Genomic DNA, 21,595 nt, shown 5'->3' with positions numbered 1-21,595 from the left:
GTTTTTGCACCTGTCCAATAAGCAGCGCTAGTTTAAGCTCAAATACTTTGATGTGGGAATACATGTCAGATTAGTTTTCCCTTGCCTTGGAGCTGCAAGTTGAGGCCGTTTAAAATTTCTGACACATCTGTTAATAAAGGCGAGGTCCCATTTCCATTCTGTGTTGATCAGCTCTGGGACAGTTTTTCCCTTTGTCAGGAGAAAGGCATTGATTTCGGGTAGCTGGTCGTAAAAACGCTTCAAAACTCTGCCCCGGCTTAACCAGCGGACTTCAGTGTGGTAAAGCACGTCTCCGTGGGCTGATTCTAGCTCGGAGAGAAAGGCTTGGAACTGCCTGTGTTTAAGTCCGTTTGCTCTGATGAAGTTTATGCAGGACACAACCACCTTCATGACAGATTCCCACCTCAGAACTTTGCAGCTTGACGCTGGCTCGGTCACGATCAAAGTCACGTCAGAATATACCATTGTGTGAGGAGGTGAAGATGAGCCAATATTAACTATAAATAGTTCATAACTATGGTCAATTTTAATTAGAATGCCAACCTTTAAGTACGGATATGTTATGATGTTATGATAGGAAAATGCAATTTAATAAAAATTGGTTGATGTTTAGAGGGATTGTCTGGGATCGTTAAGTGGGCCACTCCAATTGCTTTGGCGGGCCGGATGTGGCCCGCGGGCCGTAGTTTGGGGACCCCTGCTGTAAAGCATTCTTTGAAAAAAAAAACATGTCATGGTTCATTCACCATAATGCCACGGTGCCCTTTGAAGAGCCAAAGCTCCGGCTGTAGCCTCAGCAGACATTATGCATATTTCTATGCAAATGGGAGAGTCTTTTTACCGGAAAACATGCCAGCAGCAGAGCCCAACATGGCATGAAAACAGATAGTTGGTGAGGAGAGCAGCAGGGCCAGAAGGATGAGACCTCCTGTCCAAGGACTGTCACAGCCATACACCTGGCCAACACCAACTGGCACCGACAGGAATATCTGCAAGTGAAAAGCCCCTGTTTACTTACAGTTCAAACGATTAGAACATTTTATTAATTGAGATGACAAATGTGGAAAATAGACTACAATCATTTTGATTGTGTGTATAATTTCAAAAAGCTAGTAGACTAATATGATTCCTGTTAAACCTGAGAGAGATTGAGCCTTTGGAAGGAATCATTAGGGTGGTGCAGGTGGTTATTTTGCTGGATATCCACCTGAAATCAGAGGAAAAGAAGGTTTCATTTGCATCTTAGCTGTGTGCATAGATGTACATCCTTGTGTGTGTGTGTGTGTGTATGTGTGTGTGTGTGTGTGTGTGTGTGTGTGTGTGTGTGTGTGTTGCAGGGCTGTGCTATACCTCTGGAAAGTAGGGGTGATTGGATCCTGTAGCTGCAATGTGTAGACACACCAAAATGTTAAAGGGCAGGGTGAATATTGGGAGGTCCCATTTGCTGGCAACAGAGGACAAGGCACTGGAGACCACTGGGCTATGAACAGAGGCAGGGAAATGAATTACTGATTACTGGACAGACAAATCATAACAAGTTGACATTATAATCCTGCCTTGGTCGTTTACATTTACCTCAAGGACATATGTAAGAATTTGTATGCTAGTACCGTATCTCTTCTTACTACTTACAATTAACAGTTTGCTAAACCCCTACTCAACCAAACAGCAGCTGTCCTGAGCTGAACAACTGCAGCCAAACCTGTTAATTGAAATATTACCCAAGCATTACGTTTGCCAAATGCATCAGTTAGTCCGCATCCTCAAAGCCTTTTCAGTGCATGGTGTGATGGCCCACAGTAGAAAATCATGTGAAACAAGGTTTAATTGCACCATTCAGAATCATTTAAAGTTTATACCAGTAAGTATTCAGGAAGAAATATGATTAGATAAACAGAAAGTCAATGTAATGAACAGAGATAAAAAATAGAGCTAGAAATTATATTAAATGTTTACAATATGACTGAGGTATTGTCTTCTGTAAGTTCTTATGGAAATATAAAATCTGCATCAGTTGTCTTCTCAGCAGGAAAAGCCGACAGTCGCTGGCTAGAAATGAGAAGCTGCTTTTGTCTTTCTGAAATCAAGGTCTCAAAGAATTTCTGCCCACGTTGTCATTGTAAAGTGCATATGTGCCGTATGAAGACATAAAGATTCAGATTGACAGGCGTGGTGGCAGCAGTCAGAGACACATTTACCTTGCTTGAGTCTGAATATGGCTCCTGGCCCTGACTGCATGCTGCTGCCTTTGTGTCTTTCCTCTTCACTGTATACGATTGCCAAGCGTGTGCAATCAAATGAATAATAATTTTTAGAAGAGAAAGGCTTACCACAACATGGACATGAACACATTTGGCAGTAGAAGCCACCAGTACCAGCTTCCTTTGGCAGAGAAAGCGGCCATCAGTATGCCGACCAAGGCTCCATTGTAGCCATATAAACCCGCTGATATGGCCTCCCTGAGGTGAATGTGACAGATGTACCCGACATTAGTGCAAAACACAGTTAAATGAGAAACAAACTGTGAAAACAGCACAGTGTGAAAGCTAAAGAAAGTGCAGCCTCAGGGAGTATAAGTGAAAGAGGCAGCGATAATGGTTTGATGCCAGGAGGACATTTTTTTTTTTTTTTTCTTCCCCGGATGAAGTCATATAAGGATAAAGAGATGCCTTCTGACCTGTTTTGTCCCAGCAAGATGGCAGACACAGTAGACACAAGGGTGCCCAGCAGACCATTCAGAGCCCACCAGGGGTTCTGCAGGAAGAGGCCGGCCGTGATTAGGAGCCCACTGAGAGGATTGCTGACAAACATGACCTGGGCCACCCCTCGGAAAATCCAGTCCAGCAGCTGGATTACTACACTCTGTCCTGCATGGGTAGTGACCTCATGTTAATCAGCTGTCATCTACTTTGCAAAAAGGCTTAAATATCAAACTAAAAAAATATTAAATTCTATAATATTCCAGCTGGATTCATCAAACCTACAACACCGGCATACTTTTATTAATTCAAGTACAACTGACATGTTATTGAGTTGACACCTACTTTTCACCCATTCTCCACAGAGATGCATGTCCCTGGTGAAAAGCCCAGCAGCTCTGCAGAGAAAGGAGCTTGGTGGAGCTTCTTCATGTGAAGGCTGGTTGCCGCTGTCCATACTTTCTGTCATTAGAGTTTATCACAGTTATTATTTTAGTAGTATTTTGACATAATAATAACTGGCAACTAATATTCTATAGATTATTTCAGTTTCCTAATTGCACTTAGATACTTGTAGCCACAAAGCAGCTACACTGCATATTTGACCTTTTCATCTTTAAGCACTATGGCTGAAGGGATGGCAGTGTTAGTCTGTGGTTCAAACTGAAATATCTCAACAACTATCACATGGATTGCCATAAAATTTTGCACAAAGATTAATGGTTCCAAGAGGATGAACCCTGCTGATTTTGGTGATCCCGTGACTTGTTCCCCTCCTCTAGTGCCACCAGTAGTTCAACGTTTTCATTTATCTACTGAACAGACAATGTATCCCACTGACTTTGATGATCCCCTGACAACTCCTATTAGATGGACTGCCATCAAACTGGCACACACATGTTGGATGAACTTTAACAACTTTAGCAATACCCAAACCTTTTAAAGAAATGTGACCTGATTGGTTTATGACCAAATAGATGCAAAACGAATGACATACGCATTAGCCTCAGCTGCACTATGTGGCTGGGGACTCTTAGTCTTGTTCTACTTACATGCCTCCCTGCACACAAACTAAATCCGTGTGAACATGCTTCTCTTTGCTCCCTGAGGAGGAGACAAATCTAACGGAAGTGTGAGCTAAAATCCAAACCTTGCTGCCAGTTTGCCACATAGTTTTCTATTCTTTTTATTTTTATATGTTTTGAAGGAGTGATCAAAGCTGATTTCCCGGAGAGCTTCCCACTGTTATCGTCAACATCCTCAGTCACAGTTCTCTGCATGAAAGCCTGAGTGTGTTTATGTTGTTCAGTGTGCAGAGAACCTCTTGATCTTTCAGCTCTGCTGGCAGCCTCCTTTCTTCTGTGCTACAACACTTCCTAAGAGTCAACAAATACTGAAGCTGCTGTGCACAACTCTGCAGAAACTTTTCAGATAAAGCTAAGGGATCAAATATAAGATGATCAATAACCTCTCTTATAAACGGTGATCTAAACAGGAATTTGTCCAGATACTGTTCATGACATTGTTATCTTCAAACCCTCTTATTGTTTGTGGCTATTGTTGTGGATTTGTTGCTTATTGTTTTGTGTTGTTTACTTTGTTTGGTTGTTTAGATAAGACCCTTGGGAGCTGCTTTTTTCCTCACAGTGCTGCAGATTACTGCTGAGGCTTATAAAATGTGGTCACACACATTAACTTCTGAATGCCAGGTGCAGGGTCGGTGCTCATTCATTCGTGGTAGAACGAAAATAGCTTGTCGAGTGGTGATAGCACCTTTCTAATTGTGTGTTTTTATGCAAATCAAGTTTTACCAAACAAAACAGCCAAACTCTGGATTCAACAGTGATTCTCCAACAAAACATAAAACAGCAATATATCTTCACATTCAGTGAGTCAATCAATAAATCGTATAGATAAATACATTCTCAGACTACCTCCAGACTGAGCTCAGAAAGAATTGAAGTCAGTAAGAAAATGGATGTCTGAATGACTCATGTACTGACTTTTATTTTATGGGGAATCTGGTTTATTAATTTATAAATATTTCCAACTTTAAATCAAGTAATACAGAGAGGGCAAATATTTTGCTATTATTAAATTTAACAATTAAATTTTACTATTTATGATCAATGCAAAAGCACCAAAGTGAAGCCAAACTGTTCATCTGTTCATTTAGAGTCATGAAACTTCTTATATACTAAAGATTAAAGAATGGAGTTTTTCTTACCTCTTTGAGTTGAAGATAAATCACAGATCTGTTATCTACCAGCTGCTTGCTAAGCTAATGAAGGCACACATACATACTTTATATAAAAAGGCCAGATAGAAAGAAATCTGCATAATGTTATGTAGCCTCTTCCTGCGATATATTAAAGCCTTCTTCCTTGTCTCTTTTCCAGAGGAACCCCGACTGGAGCAAAGACCAAAGTCTCTCTATTAAACTCAGCAGCTAATCAGGGATAAGAATGATCTTATTACGAAAAATATTTCCAACTCAAGCAAAATAGAGGCCCTTGTTTCTGGAGTATCACATTCTGAGTACAAAGAAGGGTCTGCCAATTTCACAAGGAAGTAAGAGACCATAGCGCGTCCTTTGATATATGTAAACATCTTAGAAGACAAATTAGACATAAAAAAAACCCTGATAATATCGCCTCTTAAATCAATCAACATTAACATGAATTTAAATATATTAAACAGCCCTTTATTTTGACCAGGTTCATGACTTACACAGATATGAAACGATCAAGAGCTCGAGGACCAAATGATGGAAGGAGAAAACAAGGTTACACTGAGCTTCAAGTTAATGATCTAACAGTTAGCGAGACAGAGTTCATCCTCACCACAAAAGGAGTGAAATACCGTACTGCTAGTTAAACAACAAGCTTAATGGCACACAATACAACCCCAGTATGATCAAAATATAGGAAACATCAGTATGAGGTTGATCCAAAGCAGGTTCTGCAGGTCTTTTTCCTGGTGAACATGATTATAATATATGAATATAATAATACAGTATTATAATACTGAGCTAAAATATTCTCAGTAACGACAATGTAAAAGAAAATGACTAGTTTTTGTAATGATGTTCCCTTTATTTTGAACATGTCTAATTTATTATGTGAAAATAAATGTAAAGAAAGAAAAAGCAAATATGTGGAAATCTGAGGGGCCACTGGGGGCCTCCTGTGCTAAGACTATATGCAGTGATGGAACTGAGAGTCAGTTAAAGTTGGTAAATTTCATTATAACTTACAATATTTAGCATAACAAGCTCAGCTGGAGTCTTTAAGAGACAATTAAACAGGAGAACACAATCAGGAAAAGAAATCAGACATGATAATATGGACATACAGTACAAAGATTGTGGTCATATATGCACAGAAACTGTACACATCAATACACACATAGACAGACAGACACCCACATATACACTCCTTCACTCCCACTCACTCACTCACTCACACACACACACACACACACACACACACACACACACACACACACACACACACACTCATACACACTCAAAGAAGCATTCTCCCGAGATCCGGTGTCATATTTTTATCTTGACTTTAGAGTGAGTCAGCGCCGTGCTGAGTGCTGAACTCCTGGAAATCCTCAGGGATGGTGTCTGTGGAAGTGAGAAGTAAGGTATCATGAGCCGAGCTGGAAATGTAAAACCAAGTGAGGCCAAACTAATTCTCTTCACAGTTTCAGTCTTGTTTATGACAACAAGATAAAATATAACAGTGTTCCACTTTCCAGACACAAGTCATAGAGGTCATTAAGGAATGATATATTATCTTTTGACAAGACCACTGAGTCAACACTAAAGTCTGCAGACTAATATCACCATACTAATATACTCAAAAGCAATTCTAACATGCTGATGTTTACCAGGTTCACCATCTTAGTTTACCATGTTAACATATGGTAATTAGCACTTGTGGGTATTTTAATCTTAAATTTTGGACAAATTGAAAGTTTGACTAGATGATGGCGATAGATGAAAAGTGATTGCATTACTGAGGGGAACATGAATGTCTGTACCAAAGTTCATGGCAATCCGCAGATAAGCTCAGTGTTTCTAGCTTTTCGTCACGTTAAGAGACACAGAAAAATATTAACATACAGTTATAATGGACGGATTTGATAAATCGTTTCCTTACCATTGCAGCGGTATTTCAAATTGGACCAGATGATGTTTTCTTGAGAGAAACAGAACACACCGAGTCGTCCTCCTCTCATAGTCGTGTCAATAGTCACACCAGAGTCTGCAACCAGCTCAGTTCCCTCATAAAACCGTGCTCTAAACAGAACAAAGAGGATTTTTTTTAAAATCTTGTTTACTTATTTACTTTTTTGCTGAGAATTAGATTAGAAAAATTGATGCAACGCTCATGTCTGTACGATAAATATGAAGCTACAGACAGGAGATGGTTATCTTAGGTTAGCTTAGCATTAAGACTGCAAGCAGGGGTAAACAGCTCGCCTGGCTCTGTCAAACTAGACATAGAGAGTTAATCTGAGTTTTAGAGGTGCTGCTAGTTGGATTTTCTTACCTGTGGAACACACATATGAGACTGGCATTTGTCTTACCTGATGTAGCCAACCTGTGGGCGGTGCTGCAGGTACCAACGGTAGGACACCTTGTCCTTCCAGCCTACATTTCTGGGGTCCTTCCACAGCAGACGCACCTGGTCGTTGGTGTCTCCCGTGTGCCACAGCGAGTTTCTCAGGTGCTCCCCGGGGCCTGATTTAGACTTGACAGCCTGACGAACAGACACAGAGAAGTGAGAAGAGCGATGTGGAGGCAGACAGACAAGATAAAAGCAGAAATGTGGAAAAATACAGATAAAAATAGGATGAGTATGAATGTGCTGCTGCTGCGGGGGATTTCTGACATGACTTGCACTTTCACCTTAAGCTGGATGCCGGGCTCGGCCACAGCTCTGAAGGGTGTCGCTTGCCAGTAGGTCTGTTCAGTCTGCTTCCACATCACCACGTAGAAGGAGGATGAGTCCTGGTAGCCAAAGATGAAGCCGGCGTAGTCATCGTCAGTCACTGTATTCACGTGAAATGTCCCCTCAAAGTCCACTCCACTGAAAGCGGTGTAACCTGACAACAGAGGGTGCGATTAACACATTATATATGTTCAGAATTGGAAAAGTTTGGCGCACATTTGACTGACAGTCAACATGGAGAGGAAAGACATCTCACCAACAGCAAGTCCTGGATCACTGTTCATGGTCTGAACAATTTCCATTCCCTGTGAGAGGAAGAGGGTTCAGTTTTTAGAAATGGATTACACCTGCAATAACTGGTTTCCGGCCACTTCCTGGCAGCGGAAGCGAGTTCTGAACACAACACTGACATCGTGGCAAATCGGTTAGTAAACAGTTACTTATTTACACTATACATCCATCAGTTATGGAGCAACATTAACATTAATTTGGCTAATTTGTCAGGCTCTCACATTACACGTTGTCATAGTTGTACAACTTTGAGCAAAGAAAGTTTCAGCACAAATCTTACCTGGTTTAAAACGACCCAGTTGGGGTCGATCTGGGCGTCGCCCTCGGGGTCCAGCACCACTGTCTGATAGGCCCTGAAGTCAGTCAGGGTAACCTCGGCATTCTCAGGACAGTTGTCAATCCTGTCAATCACTTTGTCCTGGTCAAAGTCAGACTCACACACGTCTCCAACTCCATCATCTAAGAGACAAGACAGGGACATTAAAACTCGCTCCCCAGTCAACAGTGAGTCATCAATTCTTAGTCAAGGTACAAGTGCAGGCACTTGTTCCATTCCCTTATAAACCAGCACTTTTCCCCCCCTTGTCACAATGAGGAGATTTTACACCGCCTTCATCAACAAAGTCAAAAAGGCCTACTCCAAAGGAACTTGCTGTCCTCACTCAGAAGCTGCAGAGATGCAAGGCCTGAATATAAAACATCACAAATATCCTTCTGAAGGCAAGATGATGTCTTTTCTTAAAGGAATATTCACGTTGTTGGAAATTACAGTGTGTTGCATTTGTTAAATTTTGATGGACTTGTATCAAAGCTCACCCTGGTCTACACCCTGCCGTGAGTGTGTGTTCTGAATTAAAAACCGCTATGTTGCATTTGCGATGGTAAAAAGTGCTATGATGTAATCTCAGTATCAACTTCTATCTTGTGCTATGTCAGGTGAATTTCTGAATCTGTCTGATGGTGTGGGTTTGTAAAAGGAGGGAAATAAGTAACAGAGCGTTTTCTCTGTATTGGAGTCATGATAGACTATTAAGTACTACAACTATAAACTCTAAACAACCCGAAAATAACAATTAAAAAAACTAACAATTATTACAGAGGCACAAATAGAGACATACATCCTTTGGACACAGCTGATCATACAACTTTAAGAATCACTTTTAAGACACCCTGAAGGTCTCTCTCCACTCTACATCACTGAACTCCCTGACTACCAACCCTGAACTACCCTGCAACACTTGATTTCAATTGGCACTCCACTCCCATTGACCTCACAGCCCATTTTCACGCAAGTAATGTCACAAAATTGCCAAATGGGTGCTAGCGCAAAAAATTGTGCTTTTACCCAACAAAATTGCCACTTAATCTGCCCAAGGTTGCTCTTGCTTGATCTCCGTGGGTATGAAATTGGGGCGGAAAACTGCATGTCAAGGTCAGTCAGGAACAGTTCAGGGGAAATATGGACGCTGCGATGAAATTATGAACATTTACCTCTGAGCACCAAGCTGGTTTTCAGTCAAAGGTATCAACAATAATATCTGAACATTACTGTAAACTGTTTTCATTGTGAGGTGTGTGAATGTGGTACAGAATGTGTTTGAGACTCACTGTTGTCGTCAGTCTGGTCAGGGTTTGGCACCAGCCGACAGTTGTCTGGTCCGGGTGGTATAGAGTCTGGGATACCATCATTGTCATCATCATCGTCACACTCGTCACCCAGCCCGTCTTTGTCGGTGTCCAGCTGGGAGCTATTGATCACGAATGGGCAATTATCCTTGGTATCCTGGTGACCGTCGCCATCACTACAGGGGAAGTGACACAATCGCATGATGTGAATAAAAGCTGTAGTAGTAGATATTTTAGGTGAAGAAAAAATATCTATATATGATCAGATGTCTGCAACATAACAACATAGAGACTGTGAAAGCTTCATTACCTGTCTTGGTTTGTGTCGCAGGAGTCTCCAACCAGGTCGTTATCAATATCAGACTGAAATGAGAGCAGAGAATTCACGTAAAGACCATCCATCCATCCATCCATCCATCCCCCCACCCACCCACCACTTATCTGGCTCTGACTGACCTGGTTCGGGTTGGGGATGTCGGGGCAGCTGTCGCAGGCATCTCCCACGCCGTCTCCGTCCCGGTCCAACTGGTCTCTGTTCTGGACTCGCTGGCAGTTGTCCAGGAAGTTCTTCAGGCCTGATCCCCATTCACCCAGATGAGATAGTTAGTGTCATTTAGCACGGTAAGCCACGCCTGTCCCCTTGTACAGCAGTGGATAAAGATTGTTGTTATGTATAATTACATTATATTCAGAAGTGGCACAGCTGCTTCAGCTACCCTACTTTGTCAGTATAGAGAATATTTACTGCAGCAGAATACAAACTGTTTTCATTGTCACATATTCTGGCTCGCCCAATAGAATAATTAGTTGATCAAAAAAAATTAATGTGCTTAATTTTTTAATAATTAATAATTAAAGTCAATTTTCCACTAAAAGTGCCAAACATTGTGTAATTTCAGCCTCTCAGTTGTTGCTATATTTCTTCCTCTTATTTGATAGTAAACTGAAAATCTAACAAGCAATTTAAAGATATCAAAAAATGCCACCTTGGGCTTTAAGAAATTCTGATGATAATTTTTCACTATGTATTGGGATTTTATAGACCAAACGATTAATCATTTAATTGAAAAAATAATAGACAGATTAAATGATAATGCAAAAAAAAAAAAATCGTTAGTGGCAACCCTATTACAAAACAAATCATATTCCTGTCCAGTGAAATTATAACCAAATATGGGTGTTGATTACATCGATACAGTCATGGGGTGTTTACTTGATCTGAATTAAGTTTTGAGTAATCAATCATTTTCTTGGCAAACTTGCCAGTAATTGAAAATTTACATTGATCAGCCACTGAGTGAATTTATATTTGATTAGTGGACACATAGACATAATATCCACACTACTGCGTGATCACTGATCAATTTCACAGCATGTTGTTTCTAACTTCACCACTAGGTTGCACTGTTGCATTTCCTATGTAGGTGAACACCAGTTTGTGTTCAGAGGCTATTTTTTATTCTTCGCATGGAGGCAGCAGCAGCAGCACCACAAATGCTTAAAGGTCAAGCAGCAGCGATAGAGGAAGAACTATCTTCTCTCCTGTGGGGTTTTTTGAGGTGTAATCATACTGGTGAATGATCAAAGCCTGTGTTCGCTCTGGGGTCACACTGCTATTGCCTTTGACTTTTTTTTCTTTTTTTTTGAAGTGCTGTTTCCCACTGCTGAGCTGCCTTGTAAAGCCATCCACGCTATGACAGTGATATATTTCTACAACATGATTAAAAGAGATGTGTAATTTAGTGTAAGTTCTGTCTTCATCATTGTGATTTTTGTGTAATTTATAGGAAATGGTTCAAATGTGAAGGAGAGAACAGAGCAATGAGTGGATGCCTTCATTGATGCCGGTTATATAACATGAGCATCAGTGTTGGTGATGTAATTTCTCTCCATACCATCTCCATCCATGTCGTCATCACAGGCGTCCCCTTTGCCGTCGCTGTCAGTGTCCCTCTGGTCAGGGTTCTCCACCATGCGACAGTTGTCACAGGCATCGCCGTGGCTGTCCTTATCACTGTTCCTCTGGTCCAAGTTGGGCTTCAACCAGCAGTTGTCCTGAGACAGACAGAGACAGGCTGGTGTGAAGTAAAAGTGTGTTTGTGTGTATTAGAGCTGAAACAATGAATTCCACTAACAGATCAAAATAAATGATTTTGATGAGTGATTGTTTAAAGTTTAAAGGACTAGTTCAACATTTCACAAAGAGTTGAGAGATGAGAAGATTGATGCCACTCTCATGAAGTAAACATGTAGCTACTGCTAGCAGCCAATTAGCTTAGATGAGCTTAAAGACTGTTTTACTTCCATGACTTAGTAGTATAGATGTAGTATGGATCTTCTGATATAACTCTCAGCAACAAAGCCAATAAGCGTATTTCCCAAAATATTCAACTATATCTTTGCATATCTTTGGGTTTTGTAGTAGTTGTCAGAGAAAAGGGGAAACTGTGATGTGCGTGTTCCCCTATCTTATTACTAGTTGCAGCCCCTGTGTGCTTCCATGGATTTGTTAAAACATTTCCACCAACCTGCTCGTTTGGAATACCATCACCATCTGCATCGTCATCGCAGGCGTCTCCGTGGCCGTCCCTGTCGGCGTCCTCTTGACCAGAGTTAGGAACGTAGACGCAGTTATCCTGTAATGAGATGTTAGAGTAAAAGAATTTAAAAAAAGGCCAGCCTATCACAGCAAGGTTGTATTTGCTGACAATTAGTACTTTTAAAAAAAAAAGAAATGATTTTACCTTTCTACAGCTCACATCCTTGCATTTGAGTTTCTCATCTGGGTATCCATCAATGTCGGTGTCCTTCCCGCACAGGTACCCGTTACCTGCCCAGCCAATTCCACACTGACAAGACAAATGAAACTCCTCAGAAAATCAGATAGCTAGTATGTTCACTTGTGTGTGGTTATAAACAGTGTGTGTGTGTGTGTGTGTGTGTGTGTGTGTGTGTGTGTGTGTGTGCAAGTTGTTTATAAGAATGTGCGAGTGGTGTGAAATCCTACCTGACAAGTGACTGACCCATCTCTTTCCACAAAGCACTGGGCGTTGATATCACAGGGGTTGGTCAGGCTGTTGCTGCAGCTGACCTCTGGTTTACAGCCCTTCACCTGATCTCCTGTGAAACCTGACTTACAGCTGCCGCACTGATAGGAGCCCTGTGCAGGAGTAAGGGCAGCTACGTATGAGCTTCTTCACACCGCAGTTTGAAAAGTCACACACAAATGGAAATGATTGTCCCGTAGGAACCTGACAGTCGTCTTACCACAGAGTTGTGACAGACTGAGTTTGCGGTGCAGCCTCCGTTGTTGGGTTCTTTGCATTCGTCAATGTCGTCGCACACCTGTATTGTGCAATATGAGTCTAATGTAACATGTGAAATCATCCAAAAGTTTGTTTTCATGACCATTTACCATCTTTACTTCTCTTCATATTTCAGGGATACAATAATCACAGCACAAAACACACATGAAAGAGGCCACATCACTCCATGAGCCCTGATAGGGGCTAATTGACACTGTAAGTACTCTTTAAACTACCTGGTACATGTTAATTAATTACGTATTACACAAAGGGGTTAACAGGGGCACACTTTATTGATTTCTTCAGTTCAGTATTGCTTGTGCATGCACTTCAAAAAAAGTTGGTAAAAACATGTAGAAAACTGACTGTCGTTTGTTGAATAGATTAACGTTCACCACACTACTCTTCATATTATAATTTGCCCAAAAATCATAGTAATGTTTGTTTCTGACTGTAAGAGCACATATTCACCCCCTTAATTATGTGATATCTGATGATATAACAGGAAGCTTTTCTAGGTTCTTCTTCAACATCAGTTTTAAGAGTCAGACGGATCCTAAAATTACACAATTTTTCCCCAGTTTTTATGATAATTTCAAAAGCATACACTGATATTTTATAGCTAAAACTAAAGAGTTACATCATTCTTCCCAGGCTTAACCTGTGCTTTGTTCCCAAGCAGCAATAAAAATGTACGCTATGTTAAAGTCCCCCTCCGCTCAAAAATATGTTTTGCTTATTGTCACTTCATTTGGACGTTTGGCCTTCACAGTGCAGAATAAAGTATGTGCAGAATTTGATACTAAAAGACTGTTTTCACATCCATCTGCCGGAGGATGAAAGTATCTCTGCGTGCATCTTAAATTTCATTCAAGTTTTATGCGACATCACAACTGGTTTGAGGCCAGTGATGGAATTTACACAAGTGTGATGCCGAAATCTGAAACCTCCAGGTCACAAACACTGAGACTGGACTCTTCAGTACAGTTGGATTCATCTTATGTCCAGCAGTTGAGCATCTGAAATGAAAATTATTTGCATATACAATATATAGATTGTGGATTTTTCAATGAGGGAGAAGGAGTAGATGTAATTTTAAGATTTTCTTTTAAAGAAGTTATTGGTTCATTTTTCTGGGGAACCACAGTATTCAAAAGTCTTTCCAAATGTCTTTTTTGGGGCAGGGGGTTCTTTAATGATAAGTATACTATTCATATTTATAACTTTTACTTGTAAGAACATCATAATTTAAAAACACAGTAAATGATACCATAAATTCTTATAAATTACAATAATAAAAATTGTATCTAGTTGCACCTAATAACTGGCAACTAAGTTTAGATGATCAGTAAATACACTATTTTATTGATATTCCATTTGTACTTAACAATTATACATATTGGAGAGCTGTAATCCCTGTAAGTGCAATAGCATGTCTTTTTTTTGATATATGATGTAATTTGTATGCATCCATTAAAAAGAAATCTCATTTTGAACTCCATATTTTATCCACTGTCTTACCTGTTTGTTGGTCTGAGCAAACAAAACTCCCACACCCTCCACTGGCAGGCCGGTGTAGCCCAGAGGACAGGCGTCGCAGCGGAAGCCCGGGGCAGTGTTCACGCACTTCACTCCGGGGAAGCAGGGGTTAAACTGGCACTGCAGGAAGGAGGACATGAGCTCTGTTGAAGCTGCAAAATGTATGTGGTTCTCACAGGGCTTCTCCCCAAAAGCTTTTAGGTTTGATGACACTTTTGCTCATGCAAAAAAGAGAATGCTGAAGGGGCCAGTCCTTAGAAAAGAGGTCAGTGCAAACACACACATACTTGTACTTCTATCCTTATGAGGACCTCCATCTGCAACAGCCTTTCCTCAACTTTCACTAAATTGCCAAACTTTTACCTTTATCTGCAGCTTTGGTCCCCAAACCCCATGACACCATATTAACTTATGTGCCTTTAGACCCTGTGTGCCAGTTCCATGATCCCATTGCCACATTCTTTGTCTAACTCCCAAAAAAACCTGGTGGTGAAATTAGTCTGTAAAATTTCTCATAGACCTTTTGAGGCCTGGAGAATCTCAGTTCTGAATTATTCAAATTTAAAGTCCTGTGTCAGCTCACTCAGAACTCAGAGACCCCAATTTATAAAAACAAAACTCTTTCTAAACCATCATTCCCAGGCTCGTAGCTTCACTGAGAACCAGTACACTAACAGTAGATAATGCCCTGTGGTACAGCTCTGTATTTTCAAACAAAGATCGTCTAAAATGGGGGCGTCATGGTGACCTGCTGATGCATACCATGTACTGTGATTTTAGCATCCCCAGTTCAAATCCAGTGGCAGAGTTTCCGTGTGAAAATATACAAATTTTGCCAACAAAGGAACAGCCTCAGGCCCACAATTGCATCATGGGAATTGAACATAATTTGCACATTACCCACCCTCCCATTACATTTATATTTATCTTCTTTTGGCATCAAATGGTGGAAATAAATACCTTGCCACCGTGCTAATTGATCAACATATTTATCGCTGTATTATGCATGGAATTTAAGATAAGTGGACAAAAATACAGTGAAGATACACCTGTTTTTCACGCAGACGGTATGCCACAAAATGCCAAACGTATTTAGGGTATGTGCTGTAGTTCAAGGACTCCCTTTGAGCACTTTTCAGTTTACACTGAAGGTGAGGGAGGATTTAACAAGCTGTTAGCTCACACTGATTTTCATCTGGATCCCAAACCGGTATTTAAACTTGCAGCTACGTTGTCATCAGGTGATATATGAACTACATAAGATTTTTTGTTGGTATAGGCCAACTTTACTCATCTTAACTTTACCATAAGGTTAGCCCTGAAATACAAGAACTGAGGATGGGCACGGATGACCACACTTTACTGTGTAAATGTCCTTAATCTGAAGGACTTAAACTCATTGATTCTCACAAGAGTAGTAGAGAAAACACACACACTGAGCCTTACCTCGTCCACATCATCACAGTTGAAACCATCCCCGGTGTACCCATCAGGACAGGGTCCACACTCAACACCATCCGCTGTCTCTATACACATATCGTCACGGAAACAGACACCTGGGGTACACCTTGGTTTCACCACCTCAGTTCCACCCAGGCCTTTAAAACAACAGATGAATATCGTAGTTTCATTTTGTTTGTTAAACTATCCTAAAGTAGTCATGAAGCATCATATTTACTGGTGAGGGACATGACTGTTATTGGAGATTCCCTTACCGCAGGCCTGACACTCGGAGATGGTGTTTCTGAGAAATGAGGTCTCTTTGACCTACAAAAGGTCAAACATAAACACGTTTATATGCAGTCAGGCAAGCTGTCAGGGAGGTCAGGGGTGAGGTAGCAGGGATTAAGTGGCCTCAGAGGAACTGTTAGTGGTATTTACCTGCTGAATGAGGACATCTTTCAGCTCATTTATCACCTTTGTTAACTCCAGCATTTGATTTGACAGCTGCTTCGTGTTGACCCCTAAGAGAAAGGGACTGTTATTTTGTTTGACTGAAGCAGAGACTCTCAAGTCTCTCTGGGAAACAGTGACTGTTGTTTTCCTACCGCTGTGATTGTTTTCCTGGGAACATTTGGCCGTCTCCATGGACGTTTACTTCCTAAGAAAGAATCTTACCCAGAGTTTGGACGGAGTCCCTTTGTTGGAAATGGCAGTCTTGTAATGAAGCAACATTCTCAAAGGAGTCTCCAACCACCAGTTTGAGCTCGTCTAAACTCTCCTGTTAGAATAAAAAAAGTCAAAGTGGACGACTAAGCCATTTGGAAACCTCCAGATCCATTATTGAGACAGAAACATATTCATTATTGTATGGAAATACTGTAAGTGATGGGTCACCTGCTCTCTGGCTTGCATGGTCTTTAGCTCCACCATACCATAGCCTGCTGGCAAACCCTGGAAGGCAGCAGGGAGATCCCTGACCGTCTCCACCAGCCTGCAGTCCAGATGCAGCTCCACCCCGCCTGGCCCCTGCTGCTGCAGCCCCCTCAGGTGGAACAACAGTCGGTGTTGTTGGCCGTCTGCCAGCACCAGGTTGTTGAAGGTTACCGAGCTCATCCTCTTGTCAGTCCGCAGGTAGCGTAACACAGCTATGAGAGGACAGAGCAGAACAAGAGGAAGCAGTGAAGAGATAACAGAGACAGACAGCCATGCTAGCGGCTATGTGAGGCTGTACACAGTGGTGCTTTGAGCGAAATGGTAACATCAAGGACAATGCTAACACGCTGATGTTTAGTAACAAAATTTACCATGTTCACCAACTTAGTTTAGCATGTTAGCATGCTAACATTTACTAATTGGCAATGATACGACTACTGTTCTTAGATTTGTTTTGCTAGGCGGCAAATATTGGATAAATTGAAATGTTGACCTGGTGATAGTGCTATGAAACGTCAGAGGATCATCACTAAATTTTTTGTTGATTATTCTAGTTTATGTTTATTATTGAGTTCATACAGAGAGGTGACGTTTTACTAGAGGTGTTTCTAACATTTTGTCCATAGTGGTGTGAAATGTGGCCACCCATCTAATCTAAGTAGAATAGTCTCTCTTCTTCTAGCTCTGTTTTTGTCTCCTCCCAATCCTGAGGTAAATATACTGTAACTTTGTCTGTTGCTGTTTCATGCTGGGAGTTCACGAAAGATTTTTTTGTGAAAAAAAATTGATGAGACAAAGTTGATGAGAGCGGTGAGAATGAACTAAAACAGTAAAGTTGCGACCGTAAAAACCAAAACAATGAGCAGAAAGAAGCTTAAATGCTTTGTTGAGCTGTGGAGAACTGCAGAATCTTGTTATAATTCTCTGAGGGTTTATCATCATCAACCCCTTTCACATTACACACAGTCATTTAACCCATTGTTAATATAAAAATAGGATTAGTGCAGCTTTACACTGTGCCAAAGCCTCTTTCCTGCTCTCTTACCTCTGTTGAGCTTCCCCATCACGGTGAACTCAAAGTACTTGCTGTTGTCCCGTGGGTTGTACAGGCCAAACACAGTGGTTCCGGTCTTGGGTTGCAACTTGAAGGAGGCTAGGATGAAAGCCTCATTCACCCCTTGCTCAGCCAGACCCCCCTGCAGCAGGTCTGGCAGGCAATCAGGCGAGGTGAGCAGATCATAGACTGTTGACAGGGATGGGAAAGAGACAAGCGGTAAAGCACATGAGTAATGGATGATGAGATATGAATATTTACAACCCACAGCCGCGCTCCGATCCCAGAGTAAACACATCCTGAGTCAACAAGAAGATGATGATGTTGACCCGGTGTTTGTTGCTGTTTTGCGACGCCGTGTCAATCAGTCAGAACGAACTTGGCAGACAGAGTTGGCTGGTGGATTTCTAAGTACATCTGAGCTATGTACTGTGACTTTCTTTCTTTATTTGGATCCCCGTTAGCTTCCACATTGTGGTTGCTTGTCCTCTGTTGGATGTATGGTGTTTTTTCTGTATTTGGTTAGGTCTGTACTAAAGCTGTTTGGTTGATAAAATGTATGTGAGCTCTCATATCCCTTCATTGTTCTCACAGGCAGCTGTATGGCAGAATTTAGACATATCTCCTGACAGGCTTAGTGGGAGTGAAATGCCAGAGAGACGCTGTACACTTATGCTGATGTTTAGAGGCTTCTTTTAATAACGTGACTTGGGAACTGGGCAGGCCAGGAGAGGATGTGCAGTGAATCTCTAGTCTACCATCTGCACACATCATGAATACACAAGTACCCTAACAGCAGTCCACAAGGCCCTGTGTCGCGAGGGAGCAAAATTGCTCCCAAATGCTCCCAGAGACTGGCTGTTGTCAGCCAAGATTGCAAAGCATGATGAGATCTCTTCTTCTTTCTTTTATCTCTGTCCTCTGTCCGTGGTCCCTTGTGTGTTTTGTCCGGCACATGGTGTATCTCAGCACGACACGGGGGGGGGGGGGGGGGGGGATGTGTGCAGTAAAATGTGACTAAGCCACTGAAAACGCCTGCTCACATGGTGTTTTGTTTGTATTTGCGATTGCCAAAATCACCTGGTGAGTATTGCACAAACAGTCATGTGACTTATTACTCTGTTAAACTGACAAAAAAAAATGCAAAAGTGAACCAAACAACTCGAGAGCAAATGATAGTCATTGTGCGCTTCACATTTTAAGAGTTACCACAACATTACAAAGACGCACACACTTGCACATAAACACACAAACCCGCTGTTCATAAGTCTTCTGGACAGAGGGCTTTGTGGGGGTCAGCGTTGTCTTACACCAGAGATCCTGAGAGAGTGCCTCATTTCACCTCCTGATTAACCTCCGATTTCAGGCTTCATAAAACTAGCTCTGCTGAAAGCCATAAAGTAATCCAGTGTCTTGCCCTCTCCTTAACACCAGCATATAAATCTGTCAGGGTTATAGATTACTACAAAGTGTATAAATGGTCGGCATTCTTCTTCTCAGTGCTTAACAAATGCTTCACACTTGGGGGTTGGATGTAGAAAGCTGTGACTTATCATAAATTCATGAGAAACTTAGTCAACCGCTACCAGTGAAGAAGAAATGACATCATCAACATCAGTATGTAGTTAACATAAACAGTGAGGTCACATTTTTCGCTACTGCCATGAGTAACCAAGCTAATGGGACCAGAGATCCATTTTACTTCATGATGTCAAATAGTGTAATAATAATATTTATGTGCTCATTTTCTGAGTCATGTTTCTGGCCAATATGAACTCTCCTATGTTTTTCATCTATACCATCCATTATGTTTCGCCAGCTAATTGCTAACTGTGTCTGTCCGCCATTCAGTGCTATGAGAGCTGTGAGAGTGAACCAAAACAATAAAGTTGTGTGCCGTACAGCTAAACACTGAGATAAAACTCCCTATAAAGCCAATTCAAGTGAGAATTCTCTTTAATTTCATCATTAGAAGTGATTCCCTTTATTGTCACATTGATTTCACATTTTTATTTGATACATCATTATGATAAAAATATGGATTACACCCGCTGTAAAGATACACTTTGTCCCTGGCCAGGGAGTCTTTGTGCTCAGAGTAGAAAGTGAATTTCGAATTCCAGTAATCTCATCTCCCAGTGAAGTCATCCTTGAGACATTAATATTGATCAATAACCCCAATAACCCTTTGCAGAGATAGAACGGCTGTTTTGTGCTGCTTAAATATCACTTACCGCAGCTTTAAATCGGTCTCGCTCCTTTTAAACACAGTGAATTCCAGTCAGGCAGACAATATGCTATTTGCAAGGGAAATGATAGATGATGAACTCCATTAATCTGGACTTGCTTTATACAAAACATCAGTCAGCTATCGCCGAAAGATTGTAGGGATTAATGGATGCACGAAAGGCACGCCATCAATCAACTGGGGTGATTTGAAAGAAGCTGATAAACTATAAACACCAACATTTCTACAAGTCGACTGCAGCTTCAGTTTGTGTGTGTATGTGTGTGTGTGTGTGTGACCTTGAACGAGTTTGTGTGTGATTGGAAGTGTGTGTCAGCGAGAGAGAGCGAGAGAGAGAGAGCAGAGTCTGTGTGTATGTGTGACTTGAAGTTCAATGTTGCGCCCAGATCGTCTCTGATTATTCCCATGTGTGTGACCTAGCTGGGACTTTGTTTGAATTAATACAAGCCAGAGAGCCGAATCTCCTGAGCTGGAGTAATCAAGCAGATCCAGCTGCATAGATATGAAAAGCAGGGTGACTTTACTTCAGGAGAAAGATGAAACTCTGTCTACTTATATTCTTTATCTTAGTCTACCTCCTTTCACAAACATAAAAATGTATTTGACTCTTTTACAACTGACAGGGATATTTAGCATTTTATTCGTACCTTAGTGACTATCACACACCATGGCTAATCCTTTGTGTTCTTTGGGTCTGCATATGATATTCTCTTTCACAGTGTCTGCTTTATCCATTATGCATTGAACTCATACATAGTGTGTTAAAATACCCAGTGGTGGAGCCATTAAATCTTTTTTGACAGATAATGAAAATGGAGGATTGCATCACAGGCAGGATGTTGCATTCAAATAAAATCAAAGATATCTTTTTTTGTGTGTTGTCCAGTGTGTTAAAATTAAAACAACAAACAAATAAACAATATATTATAAAATAGTTACCACAAATCAATCTTATGCATTTTGCAAAAAATGTTATGACATTCTAAATAATTGATATGAAAAGCAAATTAAAACACTTCAAACAACACTTACCTAGAGCCTGGGCTTCCACGTGTAAGCACAGTTTTAATAGCAGATGCGAGGCCAGTATCAAGGCTGTCCACACACCCATTTTGTCCTTCCAACTGGTCCCAGATCAGCAGATTCTCTGCAGTGATTACCTGTATGTGACACAATGGCAGTTCCCCGTATGTCTGCGTCTGCTGTGAGTGGTGTGTTTGTGTCCTTGCCTCTTTTTTTGAATCACAAGTGAGGCAAGACCGTCATGTTAAGCCTAATAGAGGCTGCTGGCAGTTTGTGTGTGTGTGTGTATGTGTGTGTATGTGTGTGTGTGTGTGTGTGTGTGTGTGTCTGAATTAGTGTGTGAATGTGAAACGAAGATTGCAGGAGTTTTAGTGAGGGAGGAGCATCAGAGCCTGAACCTGCCTTTAAAACCTTCCTCAGACGGCCCCATGCAGAGAAGGAGTGACCTGGGGAGACTCTATTGCATT

The 21,595-nt window shown here is 41.2% G+C and overlaps 2 protein-coding genes across 2 annotated transcripts in view; both read right to left on the bottom strand.

Moving 5' to 3' along the window:
* The window catches only part of LOC111239891 (urea transporter 1-like), a 16,175-nt gene extending 13,019 nt beyond the window's left edge, over positions 1-3,156 (bottom strand). Inside the window, exons 1-6 of the mRNA XM_022769829.1 lie at positions 3,045-3,156; positions 2,678-2,867; positions 2,331-2,459; positions 1,351-1,480; positions 1,139-1,207; positions 842-989 (exon numbers count right to left, since the gene is read on the bottom strand). Of these exons, the coding sequence (XP_022625550.1) occupies positions 842-989; positions 1,139-1,207; positions 1,351-1,480; positions 2,331-2,459; positions 2,678-2,867; positions 3,045-3,156 (778 nt within the window). The remainder of the gene's footprint in view (positions 1-841; positions 990-1,138; positions 1,208-1,350; positions 1,481-2,330; positions 2,460-2,677; positions 2,868-3,044) is intronic.
* Positions 3,157-6,211: 3,055 nt separating this feature from the next.
* On the bottom strand, positions 6,212-21,218 carry LOC111239880 (thrombospondin-4-B). Its single transcript, XM_022769807.1, has 22 exons — positions 21,138-21,218; positions 17,849-18,046; positions 16,765-17,015; positions 16,546-16,648; positions 16,309-16,391; positions 16,143-16,194; positions 15,874-16,025; positions 14,410-14,547; positions 12,851-12,928; positions 12,591-12,743; positions 12,328-12,432; positions 12,112-12,219; positions 11,479-11,638; positions 10,040-10,158; positions 9,894-9,946; positions 9,566-9,759; positions 8,238-8,416; positions 7,923-7,971; positions 7,624-7,820; positions 7,302-7,474; positions 6,872-7,011; positions 6,212-6,333 (listed from the first exon to the last, which is right to left on the bottom strand). Exons 1-22 carry the CDS (start codon positions 21,214-21,216, stop codon positions 6,275-6,277), a joined length of 2,823 nt encoding a protein of 940 aa, XP_022625528.1. The 5' UTR covers positions 21,217-21,218; the 3' UTR covers positions 6,212-6,274.
* Positions 21,219-21,595: the final 377 nt, after the last annotated feature.

This window comes from Seriola dumerili, unplaced genomic scaffold (genome assembly GCF_002260705.1).
Source record: "Seriola dumerili isolate Sdu_G_001 unplaced genomic scaffold, Sdu_1.0 BDQW01005691.1, whole genome shotgun sequence".
In the NCBI taxonomy this organism is placed as follows: Eukaryota; Metazoa; Chordata; class Actinopteri; order Carangiformes; family Carangidae; genus Seriola; species Seriola dumerili.
This window is presented reverse-complemented; position numbering and strand designations above follow the sequence as displayed.

Coding starts and splice junctions, on each gene's coding strand:
- LOC111239880 (XM_022769807.1), bottom strand. CDS start 21,216: ATGGGTGTGTGGACAGCCTTGATACTGGCCTCGCATCTGCTATTAAAA. Junction 17,016..17,848: donor GATGGGGAAGCTCAACAGAG/GTAAGAGAGCAG, acceptor GTCCTCTCATAG/CTGTGTTACGCTACCTGCGG. Junction 7,012..7,301: donor CCACAGGTTGGCTACATCAG/GTAAGACAAATG, acceptor TGTTCTGTTTAG/AGCACGGTTTTATGAGGGAA.